At 41.5% G+C, this 21,293-nt stretch overlaps 1 protein-coding gene across 1 annotated transcript in view; it reads right to left on the reverse strand.

Annotated features, from left to right (window-relative positions):
* The window catches only part of LOC126335404 (serpin B6-like), a 325,460-nt gene that overhangs the window by 207,470 nt on the left and 96,697 nt on the right, over positions 1-21,293 (reverse strand). Inside the window, exon 3 of the mRNA XM_049998665.1 lies at positions 12,670-12,849. Coding sequence (XP_049854622.1) covers positions 12,670-12,849 — 180 coding nt within the window. The remainder of the gene's footprint in view (positions 1-12,669; positions 12,850-21,293) is intronic.

Here is a 21,293-nt window from a genome sequence, read left to right on the forward strand (position 1 = left end):
GCATTCTTCTGTAGCACCACATTTCAAAAGCTTCTATTCTCTTCCTGTCAAAACTATTTATCGTCCATGTTTCATTTCCATACATGGCCACACTCCATACAAATACTTTCGGAATCGGCTTCCTGACACTTAAATCTTTTAAGTTCCCTTTAATTTACGTCTATGGTCACAAACTTTTTGTTAACAGTTAAATCTATACTCAATGTTAACAAATTTCTCTTCTTCAGAAATGCTTTCCTTGCCATTGCCATTCTACATTTTATATCCTCTCTACTTCCCCCAGCAAGATGGCATTTAATTCAACTACATTTCATTAGCCTCATTTTGCTTTTGTGGATGTTCATCTTATGTCATCATTTCAAGACACTGTCCATTCTGTTTGACTGCTCTTTCAAGTCCTTTGGTGCCTCTGACAGAATTATAATGCAATCAACAAATCTTAAGGTTTTTATTTCTTCTACTTGGATTTTAATTCCTACTGCAAATTTTTCTTTTGTTTCCTTTACTGCTTGCTCAATATACAGATTGAATAATGTTGGGGATAGACAACAATACTGTCTCACTCCCTTCTCAACCACTGCTTCCATTTCAGGTCCCTCACCTCTTATAACTGCCATCTGGTTTCTATACAAATTGTAAATAGCCTTTCACTCCCTATATTTAACCACTGTAACCTGCAGAATTTGAAAGAGAGTTTCCAGTCAACATTGTCAAAAGCTTTCTCTAAGTCTAAAAATGCTAGAAATGTCAGCTTGCCTTTCCTTAACCTATCTTCTAAGGTAAGTCAAAGGGTCACTCGCGTGTTCTTACATTTCTACAGAATCCAAAATGATCTGCCCCAAGATCAGCTTCTATCAGTTTTTCCATTTGCCTGTAAAGAATTTGTGTTAGTATTTTGCAGTCGTGACTTATTAAACTTATAGTTTGGTTACTTTCAACCTGTCAGCACCTGCTTTCTTTGGAATTGGAATTATTATATTCTTCTTCTTGTCTGAGGATATTTCACTTGTGTTATACATCTTGATCATCAGAGGGAAGAGTTTTGTCATGGCTAGCTCTCCCTAGGCTGTCAGTAGTTCTAACAGAATGTTGTCTACTCCCAGGGCCTTGTTTCAACTTAGGTCTTTCAGTGCTCTTTCAAATTCTACACACAGTATCACATCTTCCATATCAAATTCATCTACATTGTCTTCTATTTCCATAATATTGCCCTCAAGTACATTGCCCTTGTATAGACCCTTTATATACTTCTTCCACCTTTCTGCTTTCTCTTTTTTTGGTTAGGACTCGTTTTCCATCAGAGCTCTTGATTTTCATACAGGTAGTTCTCTTCTCTCCAAAGGTCTATTTAATTTTCCTGTAGGCAGCATCTATCTTACCCCTAGTGATATATGCTTCTACATCCTTACATTTGTCAACTAGATATTCCTGCTTAGTGATTTTGCACTTCTTGTCGATCTCATTTTTTAGACATTTGTATTCCTTATTGCCTACTTCATTTGCTGCATTTTTATATTTTCTCCTTTGATCAGTTAAGATTAATATCTCTTGTTTTAGCCAAGGATTTCTACTAGCTCTCGTCTTTTTGCCTACTTGATCCTCTGCTGACTTCACTTTGCTCTTGTCAATCATACCCTAATGCTCCCTCTAAAACTCTCTGCAACCTCTGGTTCTTTCAGTTTATTCAGGTCCCATCTCCTTAAATGTGAGGTATTAACAAAATTTTTTGACTGGGCTGAGGAGTTTTTGGTACGGACAATGCTGGAAGTAATTTCGGATGGCCACAGGGAAGTGTTTGGGACCCCTGCTGTTCATGTTATACAGGTATATTAATTATCTTGCAGACAATATTACTAGCAGCAACAGATTTTTTTGCAGATGTTTTAGTTATTTATAATGAAGTATTATCTGAAAAAGCTTGTCGAATATTGTGTCACATCTTAAAAAGATTTCAAAGCAGTGCAAAAATTGTCAACTTGCCTTAAATGTTCATAATAGTAAAACTGTGTACTTCACAAAATGAAAAACATAGTACACTACGACTATAATATTAATGAGTCACAGCTGGAATTCATCATTCATATATACCTTAGTGTGACAATTAATAGGGATGTGAAATGGAACAATCGCATAATCTCAGATGTAGACAAAGCAGGTGGAAGACCTCAGTTCCTTGGTGCAATACTAGGGACATGCAATCATTCTACAAAGGAAACTGCATGCAAAACACTCATGCAACCTGTCCTTGAATATTAATCAACCCTGTGGAACCCTTTACAAAATAGGCCGCTGATACAAAGAAGGGCAGCATGAATGCTCACAAGTTTGTCTGAGCTATGGGAGAGTGTTATAAAGATGTGAATTTAAAAATTTTCCCGGCGAATTGACTGTTCAAACAAATTTCAGGCTTGCAGCTGGTCGTCGTTCAATACTTCGCACGATATTTCAACTGGGCGTCGAAAGCCGTGGCAAACAGCAACGCAGAGGGCGACTGAGTTTCGCTATTCCACCAGCGAGGGCGCTCCCTGCGGGCAGTGTGGTTCAACTATCAAGTCTTCGACACATGCACAGAATAGTTACAGTATGCTATATATTGTGGAATGGGGGACGTTTTCGCCAGTCTGCGACGGCTCACCTGAAGATGACTGGCAGGTGCCCAGTTGAAATATTGTGCGAAGTATTGAATGACAAATGGGTGCAAGCCCCAAATTTGTTTGAACTGTTATAAAGATGTTAAAAGAACTAAACTGGCATATACTTGAAGATTTACACAAACTATTCCATGAAAACCTACTTGGGAAGTTTTAGAACCAACTTTAAGTGATGAATTTAGGAATACATCACAACCCCTAATATATCACTCCCACTGGGATCATGAAGACAAGTTTAGACTGGTTACAGTTTGCACAGAGTCATTTAAGCATTTGTTCTTCCTATGCTCCTTATGGAGAAGGAATGGAAAGAAGTCCTAGTAACTGGTACAACGGAATGCACCCTCTTATACTGCACTTCACTCTAGTTTGCATAATACAGATGTTGATGTAGACATAGATACACAAAGTAAGCCCATATCCACAGTGTTGTCCCAGTCTGTATGCAGTCTTTTGGTAGGCACCCAGTATGGATATCCACAGTGATAGAGGCCATGCATGTTGCAGTCATGTGCAAAGTAACCACCAAATTGCAACTTTCTGGCACCAATGTATCCAGCTATATCCAGAGTGGCTGCACCAATCAATGCTGCCATCCACACCAGTGCCTCTGTCACATCTGGACATTGCACCAGTGGTAGATACATCACTCTCTACCCATTTAGACATATCTCAGATGCTACCATCATATCCAAATGCACTAAATGCCCTCGTGACACCAGGGAAATCACAACTGACCCTTGTGCGATTTGTCCGTGCTGGTAAAGTATGTCACAGATGATGGCATGTACTCATTGTCAATAATCCATCAAGGCTGTCAGACCTGACTCAGATGCCTTTGAGGAGGTGAGCTGGATAGTACAATCAGCGAGTGCAGCATAGCTTCTCTTGTTGCCCAGCCTGTGGTAGCGGCCCCTTATTAATTAGAGGACCCGCACAACTGACACACAAGATGGCCTGCCGACCTCCTTTCAGGAGTACAGAGAGAAAAATCACCAGCGGATATAAACACTAAGAGGCTTTCCAAAATAAAAACAGAACTAATTCTCCAGACAATATGTGACAGTGTTCCACCAAACGGAACTCATATGACTCATGTAGCACTCCGATGACCTGGCCTTATAAGAACGCAAGGACAGTCAGACCGGCAGTGTATATGTGCTGTTGGGCAACAGCTCCAGCCAGAACTTATGCAAGCTCTAGTATTGTATACACTCACCATATCATTGTAGTAGCATGTCGTATTTTGAAACTGGTATAGTACATTTTGTTCCATTGTCTTGTTTCCTTATCTGGTTTGCCACCCCAAGAATTGTGGGGTTTTGTTGTTGTTCTTGGATTTAAAACTCAGTGTATGCCAATTTCTTTAATTATAATAAAGTGTGTTCAAATTGGCTGTTAGTTCTTTCCTGCTGACCACAGGACACTACAGTTACTGGCGACGAGGATAAAACTTCCAGTTTTGAACGTAATGGCGTCCACCAAGGAACTTCTTTAGTATGTGATGGAAACTCTATGGCAGATTCAGACAGCGCTCACGTATTCAGAACTTTGCCCTCACTCACCAGCATTGGAAGAGGTAGCTCATAGAGTTGATTCCATTGTAGAAGCATTGAACACTTTGTATGTGGCTACGGCGATGTTTCCAGCTTTCGATAGGTCTGTTGAACCATGGTCAAATTATGTCAAATGGTTGGAACAACATTTACTGGCACATGGGATCCACGAAGAAAATCGAATTCGGGCTTTTTTTTTATCAAAAGTTTGTACACAGATGTATCATTTACTTCAACAGCTTAGCCTTGAGCAGTCCCTTCGGGATCTCTCATTTACCCATATTAAGGGTTATCTTTTTGAGTACTCTTATGCACAAATACACATTACCATCAACCCTCAGACTTTCTGTTCTTGTCGAAGATCCCAAGGTCAGATGTATCGGGAATGGATTATGAGGCTCCAGGGTCTCTCCCGCGATAGTAAATTCCGGTGCACCAACGATGCTTGCATTCATTCTTATGCCTCTTGGTTGATTCTCGATGTAGAGATGTTTCACGCACCAGACGGGGGTCTTTGGGCTGATATTTTGTAGTTACAGGATCCGTCCCTCGACACCAGTCTGTTGATCATTCGTGCATTTGAACAGTCTCACCACCTACAACCACCACGTCTTGATCCACCTGTTTTAGAGGCTAGCCAGTGCCTAGTGCCAAGAGGGAGTCTCACCAATCTGCTGGCATTTTCTGTGAGAGGAAGTCTTTCACCCAGCTTCCATCCTGTCCGGACTGTTTCTGGACTCTCCAATGGTCAGGATGCCCCCACCAGCGAGCAAGATGCACGGCTAGCAGTGAAATGGGCCATATCACAGTAGTGTGTCAGGCTTCACAGAAACATCATGTAGATGTTATGTTTCCTGCAGACACACAAGCTCATCACGAATCATCACCTCAGGACCTAGAAGCCTCACATTCCATTGATGGCCAACTATTCTCCATCATTCCCCAGTCAGGTGCCCATTTTCTCCTTACCCTGGATGTCGTGCATATTCTGGTGGTCTTCCAAATTGAGTGGAATCATCTGTTTCTGCCACATACCAACATTTGGGCTTGCCAGCTTTATCCTCATACACTCACGCCTTGTGCAGTTTCAATAATCACTCTATATCAACCGATGGCATTTTTCTTCACTCAAATCTCTTACAGTGGTCATTCCTTCACCGCTCAGTTACTGGTGGTCAGATCCCTTGGTGCTCCTAACCTTCTGGTCGTGAACATTTTTAGTTGTCTGTGTTTATCAGTACAGGATGTGGTACAGGCGGTGCCGCTTTCCTTATCAGATACCCTCCTTGCCCCATTGCTCAGCAAATGCGAAACTTTAGTCTCATTCTCCACACCAGGGGTGAAGGGTTTCACCACACATCTTCAGTTTCTTCCCTCTACTGTTCCTCATTGTTTTTAAGGCCCGCCTGGTCCCCTTTCCTCTCCAAGAGAGGCTCCAGGTGGAACTTCACTGCTTACAAGATGAAGGCATCCTTTCTCCCATAGTACAGAGTTGCTAGGTGATGCCTATCATGATAGTCGAGAAGCTGAACGGTGCTTTATGCATCTGTGGTGATTTTAAGGTCATGGTCAAGTCTCAGTCCATCACTGACGCATATTTTGTCCCACTGGTGGATGACATACTCACATGTCTTGCGGGCTCGACTGCTTTCGCCTAAATTGATTTGCACAATGCTTATTTGCAGTTGTCGTTGGATGAGGAATCGCAGCAGATCCTAGTGATCAATACCCCATGTGGTCTCTTCCAGTGAAACTGCCTCCCGTTTGGCATTGCCAGTGCTCCCGCCATTTTCCAATGTTATTTGGAACTCCTCAAAAGCCATGTGCGTGAGCGACCAGTTATTTGGATGATTTCATCTTCGGTGGCTCATCTGCAGTGTACCTCATGGACAAGCCGGATTGGCTGTTTCAGGTTTTCTTCTGAGGCTAACCTGCATTGCTGGAAGGTAATGTTTGACTTTTTTGCATGAGAGGTCACTTACCTCGGGTTCACAATTGATTCCCATGGCCTACACACCTCTAAGGAATATGTCGAGGTGATTCAAAACCTCTCTCCTCCCTCCAATGTGAAGCAACAGCATACCATCCTTGGTCAAATCAACTATTATCGCTGGTTTATACCCCACATTGTCTCGATTTCGGCACCCCTGACAGGGTTATTGTACATGGGTGCACTTTGGGTTTGGGACAGGGTGTGTGAGCAGGCTTTCACATGTCTCCAGTCAGCTCTCTCTCGCCCTCCTTGTCTGGCCACTTACGATCCTTCCCTGCCCCTCATCATCTCCAATGATGCCTTAGACTGTGGCCTGGGTGCGGTCCTCTCACAAGTGGTCGACGGCGTTGATAGGCCGGTAGCCAAAAAATTGACTGTCACTCAAACCAAATACAGTCAAATTGAAAAGGAAGCTTTGGCGCTGGTTTTCGTCCTGACGAAATTCTACAGTTTTGCGGATAGTCATAATTTCACTCTGGAGACCGACCACAAACCTTTGGGTGCACCTGGGTGCTGCAGTGTCCTCCCACATAGCATGCCACCTTCAGTGTTGGGCACTCTTCCTGGCTACGTTCGACTTTGATATTGTCTATCGCACCTCTGAACAGCATGCAAACGCCGATTTTTTGTCTTGCGTGCCTGCTAGGGTAGACCGTGACTTTGATGCCTCCACCTTGGTTTGTTTCCATGTGGAACCGGATGTGGACCTAGCTCTGGATGCACTTCCATTGGATGCTGATGCTGTCAGGTGGGCTACCGCTCAGGATTGGACTCTGCAAGTTCCCTGCTGCCAAATTGCTTCGGTTTTTCCAACCAGCAATTGTCATTCCCATGACGCAGAGGTCCAGCATTTTTGGGTTCATTGGCACAGTCTCTTTTTCCACAGTGGCGTCATCCCTTTGCATAGTGACTCCAACGTTCCGTTCTGTTGTGCCGCCATGTCCTCGACCTCCTCCACGCTGGCCACTGGGGCATCATCTTCACTGATCAGCTGTCACACTGACATCTTTATTGGGGCGGTTGGGATAAAGACATTGCCTCCCTCGTGTCATCCTGCAACATGTACCAAATGTGTCAGGCAGCACCCCCACTTCAGTATTTTTTGTGGCTGGATGGAACTGCTCCGTGAGAATGTTTCCATTTGGATTTCTCCACAGGTCAGTTTCATGGTTCCCCGTGGTTCATACTGATCAACTCTGGGTCGAGATACCCTTATGTCTCCCACTTGATGAACAATTCTTCTGTTGAGACTATCAAAATTCTTCGGCGCCTCTTTGCTGTCGTGTGACTCCCCAAAATGGTCCACAGTTTACTTCAACTGAGTTTAAGCAATTCTGTACTGCCAATTGAATTTCCCTCATCCAGCTGCCCATTTTCACCCTATGTCAAACAGTCAGGCAGAACATTTTGTGGGAACATTCAAGGCCCAGCTCAATAAGCTGCTGAGATATCACCTACTGGAGGAGGCCGTGCTTCCCTTTTTGGCTACATATCAGACTGCCCTCCAAGCCGGTAAAAGTCCAGTGGAGATATTTCATGGTCAACCATTCTGCTCTCCCTTATCTGTTTTGGTTTTTGATGCTTCTCACCCTCCCGCCCACACACTGGCACATTCCTTTTATGTCAGGCAGGATGTCTGGGTGAAAATCTTCTCTCATCCATGGGCGCACTGGGCACCTGTGGTCATCACCTAGTTCTGCAGCCACATGATGGCATCTCTCCAGTAGGCCAATGGTTCTGCCACCAGCTAGCATATCAACCACCTCTGTGACCTTCCAGTGGGCCACAACACCCCAGGGAGCTGTCAGTGCCTATTGCCGCCTGTCCTGTGGCGGAATCTCCACTTCTGTCTCCAGCCTCAGCCGCTGTCTCTGCTGCCAGCTGCCAGTGCTGCATCACGGCCTCCCACCCCTGCCAGCCACAAACCCATGGACGTTGACCAGGTTGCTCCTACTCCTATTGACATTTGTGGTGCTGTGCATAATTGGGCAACAGCTCCGGCCAGTACTTACACCGGCCCTAGCATTGTATACACTGCCCATACAATTGTAGTAGCATGTTGTATTTTGTAATGGGTTGAGTAGATTTTGGCCAGTATTTTCTTCCATTGTCTTGTTTCCTTATCTGGTTTACCACCCCAAGAGTTGTGGGGATTTCTTGGTGTGCTTGTGTTTAAAACATAGTGTATGCCAAGAACGCATTTTTCTTTAATTACAATAAAGTGTGTTCAAATTGACTGTTAGCTCTTTCCTGCCGACTGCAGAACACTACATAGACTTCAGAACAGGCCCTGCAGACAGGTCACTGATCCTGATCACCACCCTCCATCATCTCAAATAAGGCATAAATGGAGCACTTCTGTCCCTGCAGACCTATTTCAATCATAAAAGGTGTAATATTGTAGGATATCAATACCGACAATCCATCAGAGCTCATGGAAGCAGTGGAACTATGTTGCATGCCATTACATTAGACAAGCTGCAGCCACCAGTCTCAAGGTAGGAACAAGGGCAACCATGTTATACATGAGCAAGTTTGTGTTATGATATAACTTGCTACCAACACAATTCTGGTTGGATCTTCTCACTGCTGTAGGCATTATATTTAGACACTGGGTATTAATTCCGTTTAATGGACTTGTGTATGTGCTGCTTCTGGGACTTTGGCTTTGTATCAGACATTTCTCAGATGTGTACCAGACAGTACCGACTGGCACCACATTAATCAATTCTCATGGTTGTGGCTTTACCTCCATGTGTAGTGCTGTACTCACAGTTCTAGTATTAAATGTGAACTGTAGTTTATTGAGCTCATATAGGGGCAGTGGCAAGGGGGAAGGGGGTGGGCTATAGTCCCCCCCCCCCCCTTCCCCCAAGGGAGTATCATATTACACTGGATAAAATGACTTCAGAAATCAGCAAATATATTACTTCAACAGATTCAATCTTTTTTATAATTATATAGCAATATAGCTTGCACTGTATTTCAAATACATTTTAACAAAAGAATAAAAGGTAAATATCATTTAACTTAAAATGGACATCTTATTATTTATTAATATACATTGGATGTAATGTCATCGACACATTTAAAAAAAAAAAAAAAAAAAAAAAAAAAAAAAAAAAAAAAAAAAAAAAAACCAGAGATGAATGAGCATGATAAATTGGGCAGAAAACGGAATAGCCAGTGAATTTTATTACAGATTTTTTTTTATGTTCATGTCAAGTTCAAGATTTAACATTCATGTCATCTTCTGTATACAGAAAGTTAATGAAAACTTATTTGTTGTAAGTTGACCTTTTTTATGGTTTATGAAATTTATAAAATCGTCCATGTTAAAATAAGTTTTTTACCCTGAACTCCAAAACAGTAACCGAAAACTACTTTAAACAACACCAAATTTTACCAATTTGTCAGTGGAGGACCCCTACTCTCCTTTTGTTAAGCAATATTCCATTTCTCAAACTCCACACCCCCTCCATAATTTGCTACCCCCTTCACTGATTTCTAAATTCGCCCTTGATTTCAGGCAATCCATTTGGTTTACATACTGAAGATTTGTCAGAAAGTTACATTACAGTTAAAAATACTTTTACACTAATACATAATAATATAGCACTGAGATGATTTTTCTATGAATGATTATATATACTAATGAGGATATGTAACAAGCTGTATCTAGCTCATATTACCAGTTAGTCCTGCACAAATTCATCAATTGAGTAATGGCATTTCTGTACCAATGTCTCATATAGCAGTAGATCCAATTTCATCGTCATTAGCATGTTCCCTTTTAATTTTTTATAGATTTTCATTCCTGTTTATTGAGGAGCATACAACTAGAGTTGGTGGGTGGTAAGCATAAAGATTTCTTTGTTCCTTGTGTCATATGTTTGAACAAAATGGTTTCACTCAAACAATTGCTGTCTGGTATACAAGAAGATTGTTATAACATATATTGGGATAGGTCCACACCATGATAGCCAAGTTTCTCCAAAAAACACTACTATATCTGATAATAGATTCATAGGAACTTGTATTTGCTACTTATTGTAATTCCATGTCAGCTGCAGTTGATAATATTTGCAATGCAAATATAAACATATGTATATCAGTTACTGTACTCAAAATATTCTCTCCTGACAATGTTGTGGAGACTGAATGGTTGAGTAAAGCCACAGTATTTGCAATACGAAAATACCACAGCATGATATAATGAAAAAAAAGGTATGTATTTTTAGCCAAATAATTACTGGTGCTAATGTACTGATTTTACTGGAACTTAACTAGAACCTCAGTTAATTTGAGTGCAGCTACCACAGTAAAAAATAGCTTGCTTGTGACAGGGGATGTTGTGATAATGTGGCATGTGAATGAATTTCTGAGTTTATTGGGTACACTGTTAAAGAAACTGTACAGTAAGGGCAAATACTCTTACCTGAAACCTGTATTATCCCTACACCAGGATCCCTATGCTGCACTTGTTGCTGCTATAACATGCCCAATGCTTCCACCCACTACTGCTTACTACAGACCCCCCTCTGGTAAATCCTACAACACTGAAGTAAACATATACAATCACATATGTTGTTTACCAACTAATGTGCCCTCACTGCATGGTTTCTTAAATAGCAATAAGCAGCACTAAAGTCGCTTAAAGCATAAATAAACACAGAAGAATTTTGTGAGTACAGCTATATGCTACATGGTTTTCAGCCTGCTGTTTTCAGCTTTCTGCTTCCCATGCAGTGTCTAATCCGAATTTATTTGGTATTTAGCATTCATGCTCCTCACCACCACTTGGAAGATAAGGATGAGTTTGTCAGTTACAGCTGAAAGTTGCTTGTCATGTGGATGCATTTGAGTATTCAGTCTGATGAGCCAAAGCAGATGTGTTGCCTTGCAAGTTAGTTTTGACATAACTTAGCGAAGTATGAAACCAGAAAAAGAAATGTCGGGTACGGGATTTCTGCCATACATTTCCAGAGTGATGGACAGAATTGGCCATATATTGCACAAACACGGCATAAAGATGATTTTCAAACTGAGAAGGAAGATCAAAGAGTGTCTTAGATCAGCGGGACCCACTTGCAATGTCGAGAATATACTGCATACCATGCACATGTGGAAAAGTTTATGTTGGATTGTCTGGATGATCAGTCAACACCAGGATCAAAGAACATAAGTGACATGGCAGGTTGTGGCAGGTGGAGAGATTGGCCATGGCAGAGCACACACTGAGACCGACTGACCAAGTATTAAAATTTTCTGACACAGAAGTTCTGGCTGGAGAAAAGCACTATCACACCCGCTTGTTCAGAAAAGCTGTAGAAATACAAAATCACATGAATAGCTTCAACAAGAAAGAGGAAGGCCTTAAGGTTTAAGGTAAATGGATCCTGGCTTCCCGGACTGCAGCAAACAACAGTCACAGGTAGCAAGAGGAGAACTGCACCGGGAATGACCACGGAGAGGCCCTCGGACGTTGGTGCACCAGGTACATATAGCCTGCAGCTGCGAGCTCGGCTCCAGTTCACCACTGGTGATGGTGGATGAAGCTTTGACAATGTCAGCCACTTGTTCTGGTGAAATGTCAGTGAAATCATCAGATGAATGTCGGCCAAAGAACCCAAGACAGAAGCCAGTAGGCAGTTGGTCAACAAGTGGCCACAAAAGCCTGAACAATTTTGTATTTGACATAACTGCTTGAACTTTTTATTTATAAGTATATGCAATGGAATGGATTTACGTTACCACAATTATCTTTTGTCTATTACTGTTAGTTTTAGTATGGTCTTGCACTTTAGAGATATTTAATTTTAACTTTCATATACAACTAAAGATGGAACTGAATCCCTGAAACCTGGTAGTGCAAAGACTTTAGTCAATATATAACTGTACAACTACAGAGGATGTTTTAATCATAAACATTACATATAACAGGTGTGGATGTCCCACCAGAAAAGAATTATGTTACTTACATAATGGCTGCAAATTTTCTGTGTGACTTTATTTTGCAAAGTAAAACAAGAAAAGCATTGTTAAGAAGTATATGATATAATTGGCCTTTACCTAGAAGCTGCAATAACTTAAAATCGTTATAACTAAACATCTTGCATCTCAAGAGAGCTGTTGTGTACAACTGATACCATTTAGCCTTACACCAATGCTGCTCATTTACCAATTGCAGTTTAAACTTTTAATTTCACTTCATTTTCTGATGCATAAAAAAATAAAAAATCCTTCCAACAGAAAAAAATGGCACCTCATTTTTGGAAAGCCAATCATTACCATTGTGTACGTGCTTTGTGGTGCTGCCATTGTTATTTCTGGTTTTTTTTTTATATATATATATATATATATTTTAAGCCACTCTTAACCAGTTTGCTATCTTCAATGTATTTACTTACATTAGAATAAGTCTTTCTATATGAGTAATTTAAAAACACAACAGATGATTCATACAAACCTGCAAACAATTTGTTAATTCTCTAAATCCATTCTCAATAGTCTCCTTATCAGATGGAAGAAATAAGCCATCTGCAATCTCCTGAGCAGTCTTACCCTTTGCACCAAGATGTACAAGAGCTAAAATTATCTGCATGCTTGTTGGGGAGAAAAACAGGTTACCTTTGACTTCTGAGAGAATCTGTAACAAAAGTAGTAATGTTGAAAGGATACTAAGCAGAAGTTACTTCAGTGTGTCAACAACATTTATCTGCCACGAAGATAGATGTTCACAAAAATACAGTAGTAGTTTGATGGAAAGAAATTTGAAGTAGGCATCTGAGAATCCAGGACAATAGTCCTTTGGTGACACACCATTCACCAAGGTTAAAGAACAAGTATTTGAGAATGACTGTAGGACAACTCTGTCTCCATTGTAGACACATCATGTAAGAAAGACTACAGTATATTCAGAGGTGTCTGACAGTCAATTCTATGCTACATTCATGTGTGGAATGTAAGGGGAAGGTAGTATTACTCAAGAAATGTATCTTCTCCCATACAGATATCTTGTTGTATTGGTTTTACTCAATACTTAGTTGTGATTTATCATTAAATTAGTAGTTGCCTCTTTCGTTGAAGAGATGCAGTTATCAGAAAGTGAAATAGGAAAATATCAGTAATATAAACATTACTATGAATGATTCAGTGGAATAACTTACGGCATCTACAGGAAACTGCAAATGAAGGAGAGTTTTTATCAATGTTGGACCTATATTTGTCTTTAAAACTCCATATAGCTGAAATGTTGGTTATATTGGTGGATGCTGTATTGTAATTTTTGTCTTCTTCAGTGATGACAGGAAAGATTTTAGTAATTACTTTCACTTTAGTTCGATTGAGACAGATGGAAAATGAATCATTAACCCTTACAGTACCAATGTACTTTTCACAATGAGCAGCAGCGTGGCAGCCGGGGAGGGTGGGGGCCAAAGGCTGGGTTCGTTGTTGCCATCACAAAAAAAATTATAATTCAAATTTCTAATTTTTATTGACCATTATTAACAAAATGTTGCATAAAGAGCTATTAATGTGTAATGAAGGTCGAGAAACTGTAAATTTCTTTTAGCACTCTCTAAAAAAAATGTGTTTAGTATTTTTCAAACAATGGAAACTCCAGGTACAAATATCAAAGATATGGCAAAAGACAGGTTGCTACTTACTGTAAAGAAGACACAGCAAGTTGCAGACAGGCACAATTAAAAGATGCATATACTCGTAGCTTTTGCACACAGCCTTCATCAGTAAAAGAGAGACACACACCACTCATCCACATGAGCAAGCACACCTCACCCACACGTGATCACCAACTCAAGCATCTCAGGCTGGAATGCAACTCCATGTGGGGATGAAAGCAGCGATATGGATAGGGCGGGGAAGGGGAAGGGATGGGGAGAAAAATGAACACTGTTTGGTGAAGTGTGCAACAGATCAACAGGTGCAGCATGAGGAGGTTGTAGTACAGGGAGGTGGGGAAACAAGGAGCAAAGAAGGAAAGTAGTGGGGAAAGACAGGCAGATGCATTAGCAGAAGACTCCAAATAAATAGCATGGGAGATGAGAATGAGAATAGAGGGGCTGGAAACTGTTGTGTGGAGGGTGTGGGGACAGTACGTTGCTGTAGGTTGAGACCAGGGTAATTATGGGAGTGGAAAATGTGTTGTAAGAACAACTGCCATCTGCACAGTACGTTGCTGTAGGTTGAGACCAGGGTAATTATGGGAGTGGAAAATGTGTTGTAAGAACAACTGCCATCTGCACAGTTCAGAAAAGCTGGTGGTGGAGGGAAGGTTCGGAATGGCTTGGGTAACGAAGCAGCCACTGAAAGAAGTGTGTTTTGTTCAGCTGCATGTTTTGACACAGGGTGGTCTACTTTGCTCTTGGCCACAGTTTGGCGGTGGCTGTTCACCCTGGTAGACAGCTCATTGGTAGTCATCACAATATAAAAAGCTGTGCAATGATTGCAGCAGAGTTGTTAAATGACATGGCTGCTTTTGCAGGTGGCCCGGCCCCTGATGGGACTGGAATAGGAAATGATGGATGAGTGGATTGGGCAGATTTTGCACCTGGGTCTTCCACAAGAATATGATCCTTGTGGCAAGGGGGTTGTATCGGGAGTGGCATGGGGATGGACTAGGATGTTGTATAGGATGGGTGGACAATGGAACACCACTTTAGAAGGGGTGGGAAGTATCTCGGGTAGCATGCCCTCCTTTAAGGCCATGATGATAGGCAATCAAAGCCCTGACAAAGGATGTGGCTCAGTTTTCCCAATCCAGAGTGGCACTGGGTGAGGAAGGGGACACTGCTTTGGGACTGGTTCTTGTAGGTGATGGGACTGTTTGAGGGTGTGAGGGGAAATGGCATGGGATATCTGTTTGTGAACTAGGTCTGGGGAATAGTGCCTGTCTGTGAAAGCCTTGGTGAGATCATCAGCATACTGAAAAGGGAGTTTTTGACACTGCAGATACACCATCCCTGGATGTTCAGGCTCTGTAGGAGGGATTATTTTGTGTGAAAGGGATGACAGCTGTCAAAATGCAAGTACCGTTGGTAGATGGTGGGTTTCATGTGGACAGAAGTGCAGATGGAGCCATCAGTGAGGAGGTCAACATCTAGGTAGGCGTCATGCTGGGTTGAGGCGGACCACGAGAAATGTATGGGGGAGTTGGTGTTGAGGTTGCGAAGGAACAAAGATTGGGTGTCTTGGCTCTGAGACCAGATCAGGAAGATACCATCAACGAACTTTAACCAAACTGGAAGTTTGGTGTTTTTGGAGGCTAGAAAGGTATCATCTAGATGGCCCATAAAAAGGTTGACTTAGGAGGGTGCCATGTGGGTGCACATGACTGTCCCATGGATTTATTTATATATCTTCCCTTCAAATGAGAATTAGTTATGGGTTATGGTAAAGTTAGTAAGATCTATGAGAAATGAAGTAGTGGGTTTTGAGTCTGAAGGATAGTGGGAAAGGTAGTGTTCAATAGTGGTAAGAGCATGGGCATTGTGGATGCTGGTGTGTAGGAAGTTGGTGTCAACATTGAGGTAAAGGGGTGGGGATGGTGGAGAGTCATGAAGGAAGCAGCTGGTGTTTGACGTGCAACGCTAGATTACAGGTAACTGGTTGGAGGTGTTGGTCAATGAGGACCAAAATTCAGTGAGTGGGGGGCACAATAACCAGACACAATGGGGTGTCTAGGCAGTGTCTGGAATGCTCCTCCAGGTGTTGGAGAGCACAGGATTCAACTTCAGAGATCTGATGTATGGAGTAGGGATTGTAGAGTAGTAGTATCTCGTGGAGGGAGAAGAGGCGTTCTGGAATGTCTATGGCATGGAGATGTGTTTTTGTAATACCATGTTTGCAAGGACCAGGGATTGGCAGAATCTGAAAATTTGTGGGTCGTTGTGAAATGAACTGGTACAGAAAGATGGAGTAAGGGTCCATTGTGGTATGAATGGTATAAAGAAAATGGGAATGATGCAGAAATGGGCAAAACAGGTGTTGATGGTTGCGAGAAGAGCTGTAAAACCAAAAAGACATGTAAAAATGAGTGAAAAATACATAAAGGCAATCTGCAACACGAACATATACGCAGAGATACACTAGACTCTCGCTGATCCAGCCCTCACTGGTCCAGTCTCTCAGTAATCCAGTGTACATCCAAAAAGATATGCACAGCAAATTATCATGCACAACAATGCTTAGTTAAACAATGTTTTATGTACTGTATTTGAAATTGTAGATTTCTTTACAGATCGGGAACATGCCTTCTAAAAGGAAACACGTTACGCTAGACCTCAAGCAGTAACTTGAAATGTTAGATAAATTAAATCAAGGTTCTTCGAAGAAAGCCATTGCTGCTGAGTTTATTGTTGGACGAGCAACTATTTATGACATCAAAAAGAAAGAAGATGTTATTCGACATTACTCAACACAAATGGATAGCGAGTTGGGAAAACAGAAGGTTATGCAAAAGAGAACTGGACGTAGCTGTTTATGAAGAAGAGTACACAGGAGGAGAGAGCGTGAAGATTTCTCACATTGCTGATGCTGAAGTGCTGAGGTCTTCCTGGAGTACATCATGCAACAACCATATAAATGCAGTACCAATGTAATGCTTATAAAGCGGTTGCATGATAATGCATGGCACCGTTGCATTATCATCATTGTGACAGTTAAAAATTGGGGACATGTTTCGTAGTAAGTGATATGACTGTATAATTATGTACAGTATACGCTCTAGGGCTAAGTTTTCTTTGAAAATTTTAATAAAGTATATCCTCTATGTTTTAAAATTGTATCCTTCAGTTTAATAAAGTACCGTACACTACATCCCCTATGTTTCCAAAAATTAAATAAAAAATGAAATAAATGAATAAAATAAATTTCAGACACTCAATAATCCAGCACTTCCACTAATCCAGCACCCATATGTGCCAGGAATGTCTGCATTAGTGAGAGTCTAGCATAGAAATACGTTAAAATGCATTAACCCATGTAAAAATACTCATAAATACGTTAAAAACGTACAGAAACGTGATCAGAAGGGACGATGAGGTATGGGAGTGCATGTGTGTTATGATAAGTGAAGAGAAAGGGAGGGGATGGGTTAGGTTGCGGTTCAGAAGTTCTTGTGGCATGGGCAGGTGCAGAAAATGGGCAGGTGCAGAAAACAAACCGCTAAAATACGTCAGGAATGAATACAATCATGACTGTTGGAGGAAAGAATCTGGGGCATTAGATGTGCATCAACAGTGTGCGTGGTCACAAAGTCTGTGTTGTGTACCAATGATCAATGATAGAGTTTTGCCCAGAAGTAGATACCATTTGGTAGGTGGTGAATAAACACAGAAAGAAGAGTCTTTCATTGCTTTTGACTGGTTTTCATGACAATACAACAGACATCTTCCCCATCCTTCTTCAGCTTCCTTTGCAGCAAACTTCTGCTTGACATGCCACCCAATAATACTTCCCATGGTTGAAACCATGCATTTCTGGAGTTCTCTAATATTCATATTCATATATTCATAGTCCTTTCTTCAATGTAAGGTTTCATGAGCTGTAGTTCCAATTCTTGAAGAAAAAGCCATTGCTTATTAGATTTTGTCTTATTCGTGTCTGGGAAGTTTAGTAGACACAATGGATAACCATTTAACACTGCTATGTCCACAAGAGTACAGAAAATTGATGGTGGCCACCTTCTTGTAGCCTCCTCAGTCAATTTACTCGCCACTTGATTGATTGTGCCAACACTACCTTTTGTCTCATTGTAATATAAATTTATGACTGACTCTTAGTGTCAGTTGGTGAACGAATTGCAGTGGCATAATGTTGAGTCAGCAGCATCAGAAGGTTTTTTTTCCATGGGGGAACAGTTGTGATTGGGGTATTTCCAGTACTAGACTCACTGAAAGCACATTTACTATAATATAATTCTCATCTTGATGTGTTTCAGTTCTTGGCCTATGTGCTTCCTATTTGCTTGTAATGATTCCATGAGAGTTAGCTTATGATTCCTCCACAAATCTTTGGCCAAATCAACTGAAGTGTAATATAATCTGTGGCGACACTGCACACTGTATTATTTATAGGAACAACCAGGCATTTCACAACAGCTGCTGCTGAATTTAATTGTTGTGGCCTATCATTTATCTTCCCTGCATATGGCTCCAAGCTGAGAAAGTATGTCGTTTTAGAGTCTTTGAGCATTTGTACAAGTATACCATAAAGGTCTGTTTAATAAATTCCAGAACATTTGTAATTTCATGCCAATGGGATGTGGTTGGGATCCCTGCACACTCGTGTGTTTAATGCATAACTGCCAGAAGTTTCATTGTTGTGTGTAGTTTAGTTATGGTTCATTGCTGTATTGAGCAGAACATTGTGTCACACAGTTTGCAAATTTCAAGATTGCAGTGTTTAAGGAACAATACATCTGCATTAAATTCTGCATGAAACTGAAGAAAATCTTTACAGACACACACCAAATGCTGCAGGAAGCCTATGGTGATGAGTGCTTAAGCCACACTTGTTGTTACAAATGATTCACACAGTTCAAAAATGGCCAGATAGAAGTTTAAGGTGACCCCCATGCAGGATTCCCTTCAATGTCTACTGATGACACTCTTGTCAGAAAGGTCAACAAAGTTGTGTGTACCAATCAAAGACTGATTTCCCAAGAGATTGCTGATGAATGTAACATTTTAGTTGGATCATGTCATGAAATCCTGATACAGCATCTTAGAATGCATCATGTTTCCACCAAGCTCATTCCATGCCTCATGAATAAATACCAGAAAGGCCTTAAACTCGCAGTCTGTGACGAGCTTTTGGACTGTGTCAACGTGTATGAGATGTTCCTTAAGAGAACTATAGCTGGTGATGAGACATGAATCTATAGTTATGATGTTGAGATGACAGTTCAGACTTCACAATGGGTTGGGAAAGACTCTCCAAGACCAAGAGAGCTGATCAAGTCAGGTCAAATGTCAAAGTTATGCTGGTAGTTTTCTTTGACATTGAATGCTTAGTTCATCATGAACTCATACCACAGGGACAAGCTGTTACTTGTGGGTTAATCAGGACAATTTGTGATGCCTACAAGAAAATATGAAAAGGAACCAGCCTGAAATGTGGTGAAACAATTCATGGCTCTTGCATCATGATGATGCACCTGCACATTCATCTCTGTTGGTGCGCGGCTATTGCACAAAAAACGAAATCACTGTGCTGCTTCATCCTCTGTGCTCTCCAGACATGGCCCCTAAGGACTTTTTTTTATTTCCAAAGTTGAAAAAATTGTTGAAATGACAAAAATTTGCAATGATAGTCATGATAACAGAAAATTCACAGATGGCACTTTGCGTGAGCCAGCAAGAGGTATGCCAAGACTGCTTCTGGGAGTGAAATGGCATTGGGAGTGGTGTATCAACTGTGGAGGAGAGTATGTCAAAGGGTAACATGCACAATAAGTAAAAGATGGCATAGAAAAATTTTGTGGACAAACTCGCACTTCCCACATTTTGCCCCATAAAGATCTTGGTGGGACACCTGACAAGGTATGATCACAACATTTCATTAATAACAGTGTGTATCCCAGGAGAATTATAACTTGGCAGTAATTCGCTCATTTTATCAAATACTTCTCATATTGCAGCAACTTTGTCAGTTAGTCTACCAGTGAGAGTGCATCGCTAGTTCCTGCAACTACTAAGGTGAGTACACCGTTCGCTTTTTACATATTTTTATGTGCTTCAAACAGGAGGAGTGCAGTAATGGACAGGAACTGTGATTGGCCAATCGTAGGGCCAATCGTTTGACAAACAGGTTTCAGGCGTTATCTGTTGCTGACAATGTCACTGAGCTGGATGCAGTTGTCCACCCCGTTCCAGAGGAAGCTTCTCCACCCACAAGGTCTCGGCATTCACAGGGGGTGGGTTTGCTGGTAGTTGATAGCTCCAACGTTAGGCGCATAATGGGGCCCCTTAGGAACCTGGCTGCCAAGTAGGGGATGGAAGCCAGTGTGCAATCCGGGGGGAGTCATTCCGGATGTGGAAAGGGTGCTTCTGGATGCCATGAAGAGTACAGGGTGCAGCCAACTGCAGGTGGTGACTCATGTCGGTACCAATGACGTGTGTCACTTTGGATTGGAGCAGATTCTGTCTGGTTTCGGGTGGCCAGCGGAAATAGTAAAGACTGCCAGTCTTGCTTCCGAGATTAAGGCAGAGCTCACCATTTGCAACATCGTCTATAGATCCGACTGTGGTCCTTTGGTGCAGAGCCAAATGGAGGGTCTGAATCAGAGGCTCAGGTGGTTCTGTGGCCATGTAGGCTGCAGATTCCTTGACTTGCGCCATTTGGTGGTGGGTTTCTGGGTTCCGCTTGAAAGGTCAGGAGTCCACAACACACAGGGAGTGGTTACACGGATAGCGGGGGCTGTGTGGAAGGGACTGAGAGGTTTTTTAGATTAGAGGGTCTCAGGGAACCACAGAAGGGGCATCCGTCAGAAAGTGGGCAGGTAAAACACAGTACAGTAGTTGTAGAAACGATTGGTATTGTAGTTGTAAATTGTCATAGCTATGTTGGGAAAGAACCAGAGCTCCAAGCCCTAATAGAAAGCACTGAAGCTCAAATAGTTGTAGGTACAAAGAGCTGGCTAAGGCCGGAAATAAGTTCAGCCAAAATTTTTTTCAAACGATCTAACAGTGTTCAGAAAGGCTAGATTAAATACAGTTGGTGGTTGAGTATTTATTGCTGTCAGAGGTAGTTTCCTTTGTAGCAAAAATGAAGTAGAAAGTTCATGTGAAATAGTATGAATAGAGGTTATTCCCCACAATCGGACTAAACTATTAAATGGGTCATTTTAACAACTCCCTGACTCTGAAGACATAGTAGCTGAACGGTTCAAAGAAAACTTGTGTCTCATTTCAGATAAGTACCCCGCTCATACAATTGTAGTCGGTGGTGACTTCAATCTACACTCGATAAGCTGGAAAAAATATACATTTAAAGTCAGTGGCAGGCATAAAACATCATCCGAAATTGTACTGAATGCTTTCTCAGAAAATTATTTTGAACAATTAGTTC

This window comes from Schistocerca gregaria, chromosome 2 (assembly GCF_023897955.1).
Source record: "Schistocerca gregaria isolate iqSchGreg1 chromosome 2, iqSchGreg1.2, whole genome shotgun sequence".
Lineage (NCBI taxonomy): Eukaryota > Metazoa > Arthropoda > Insecta > Orthoptera > Acrididae > Schistocerca > Schistocerca gregaria.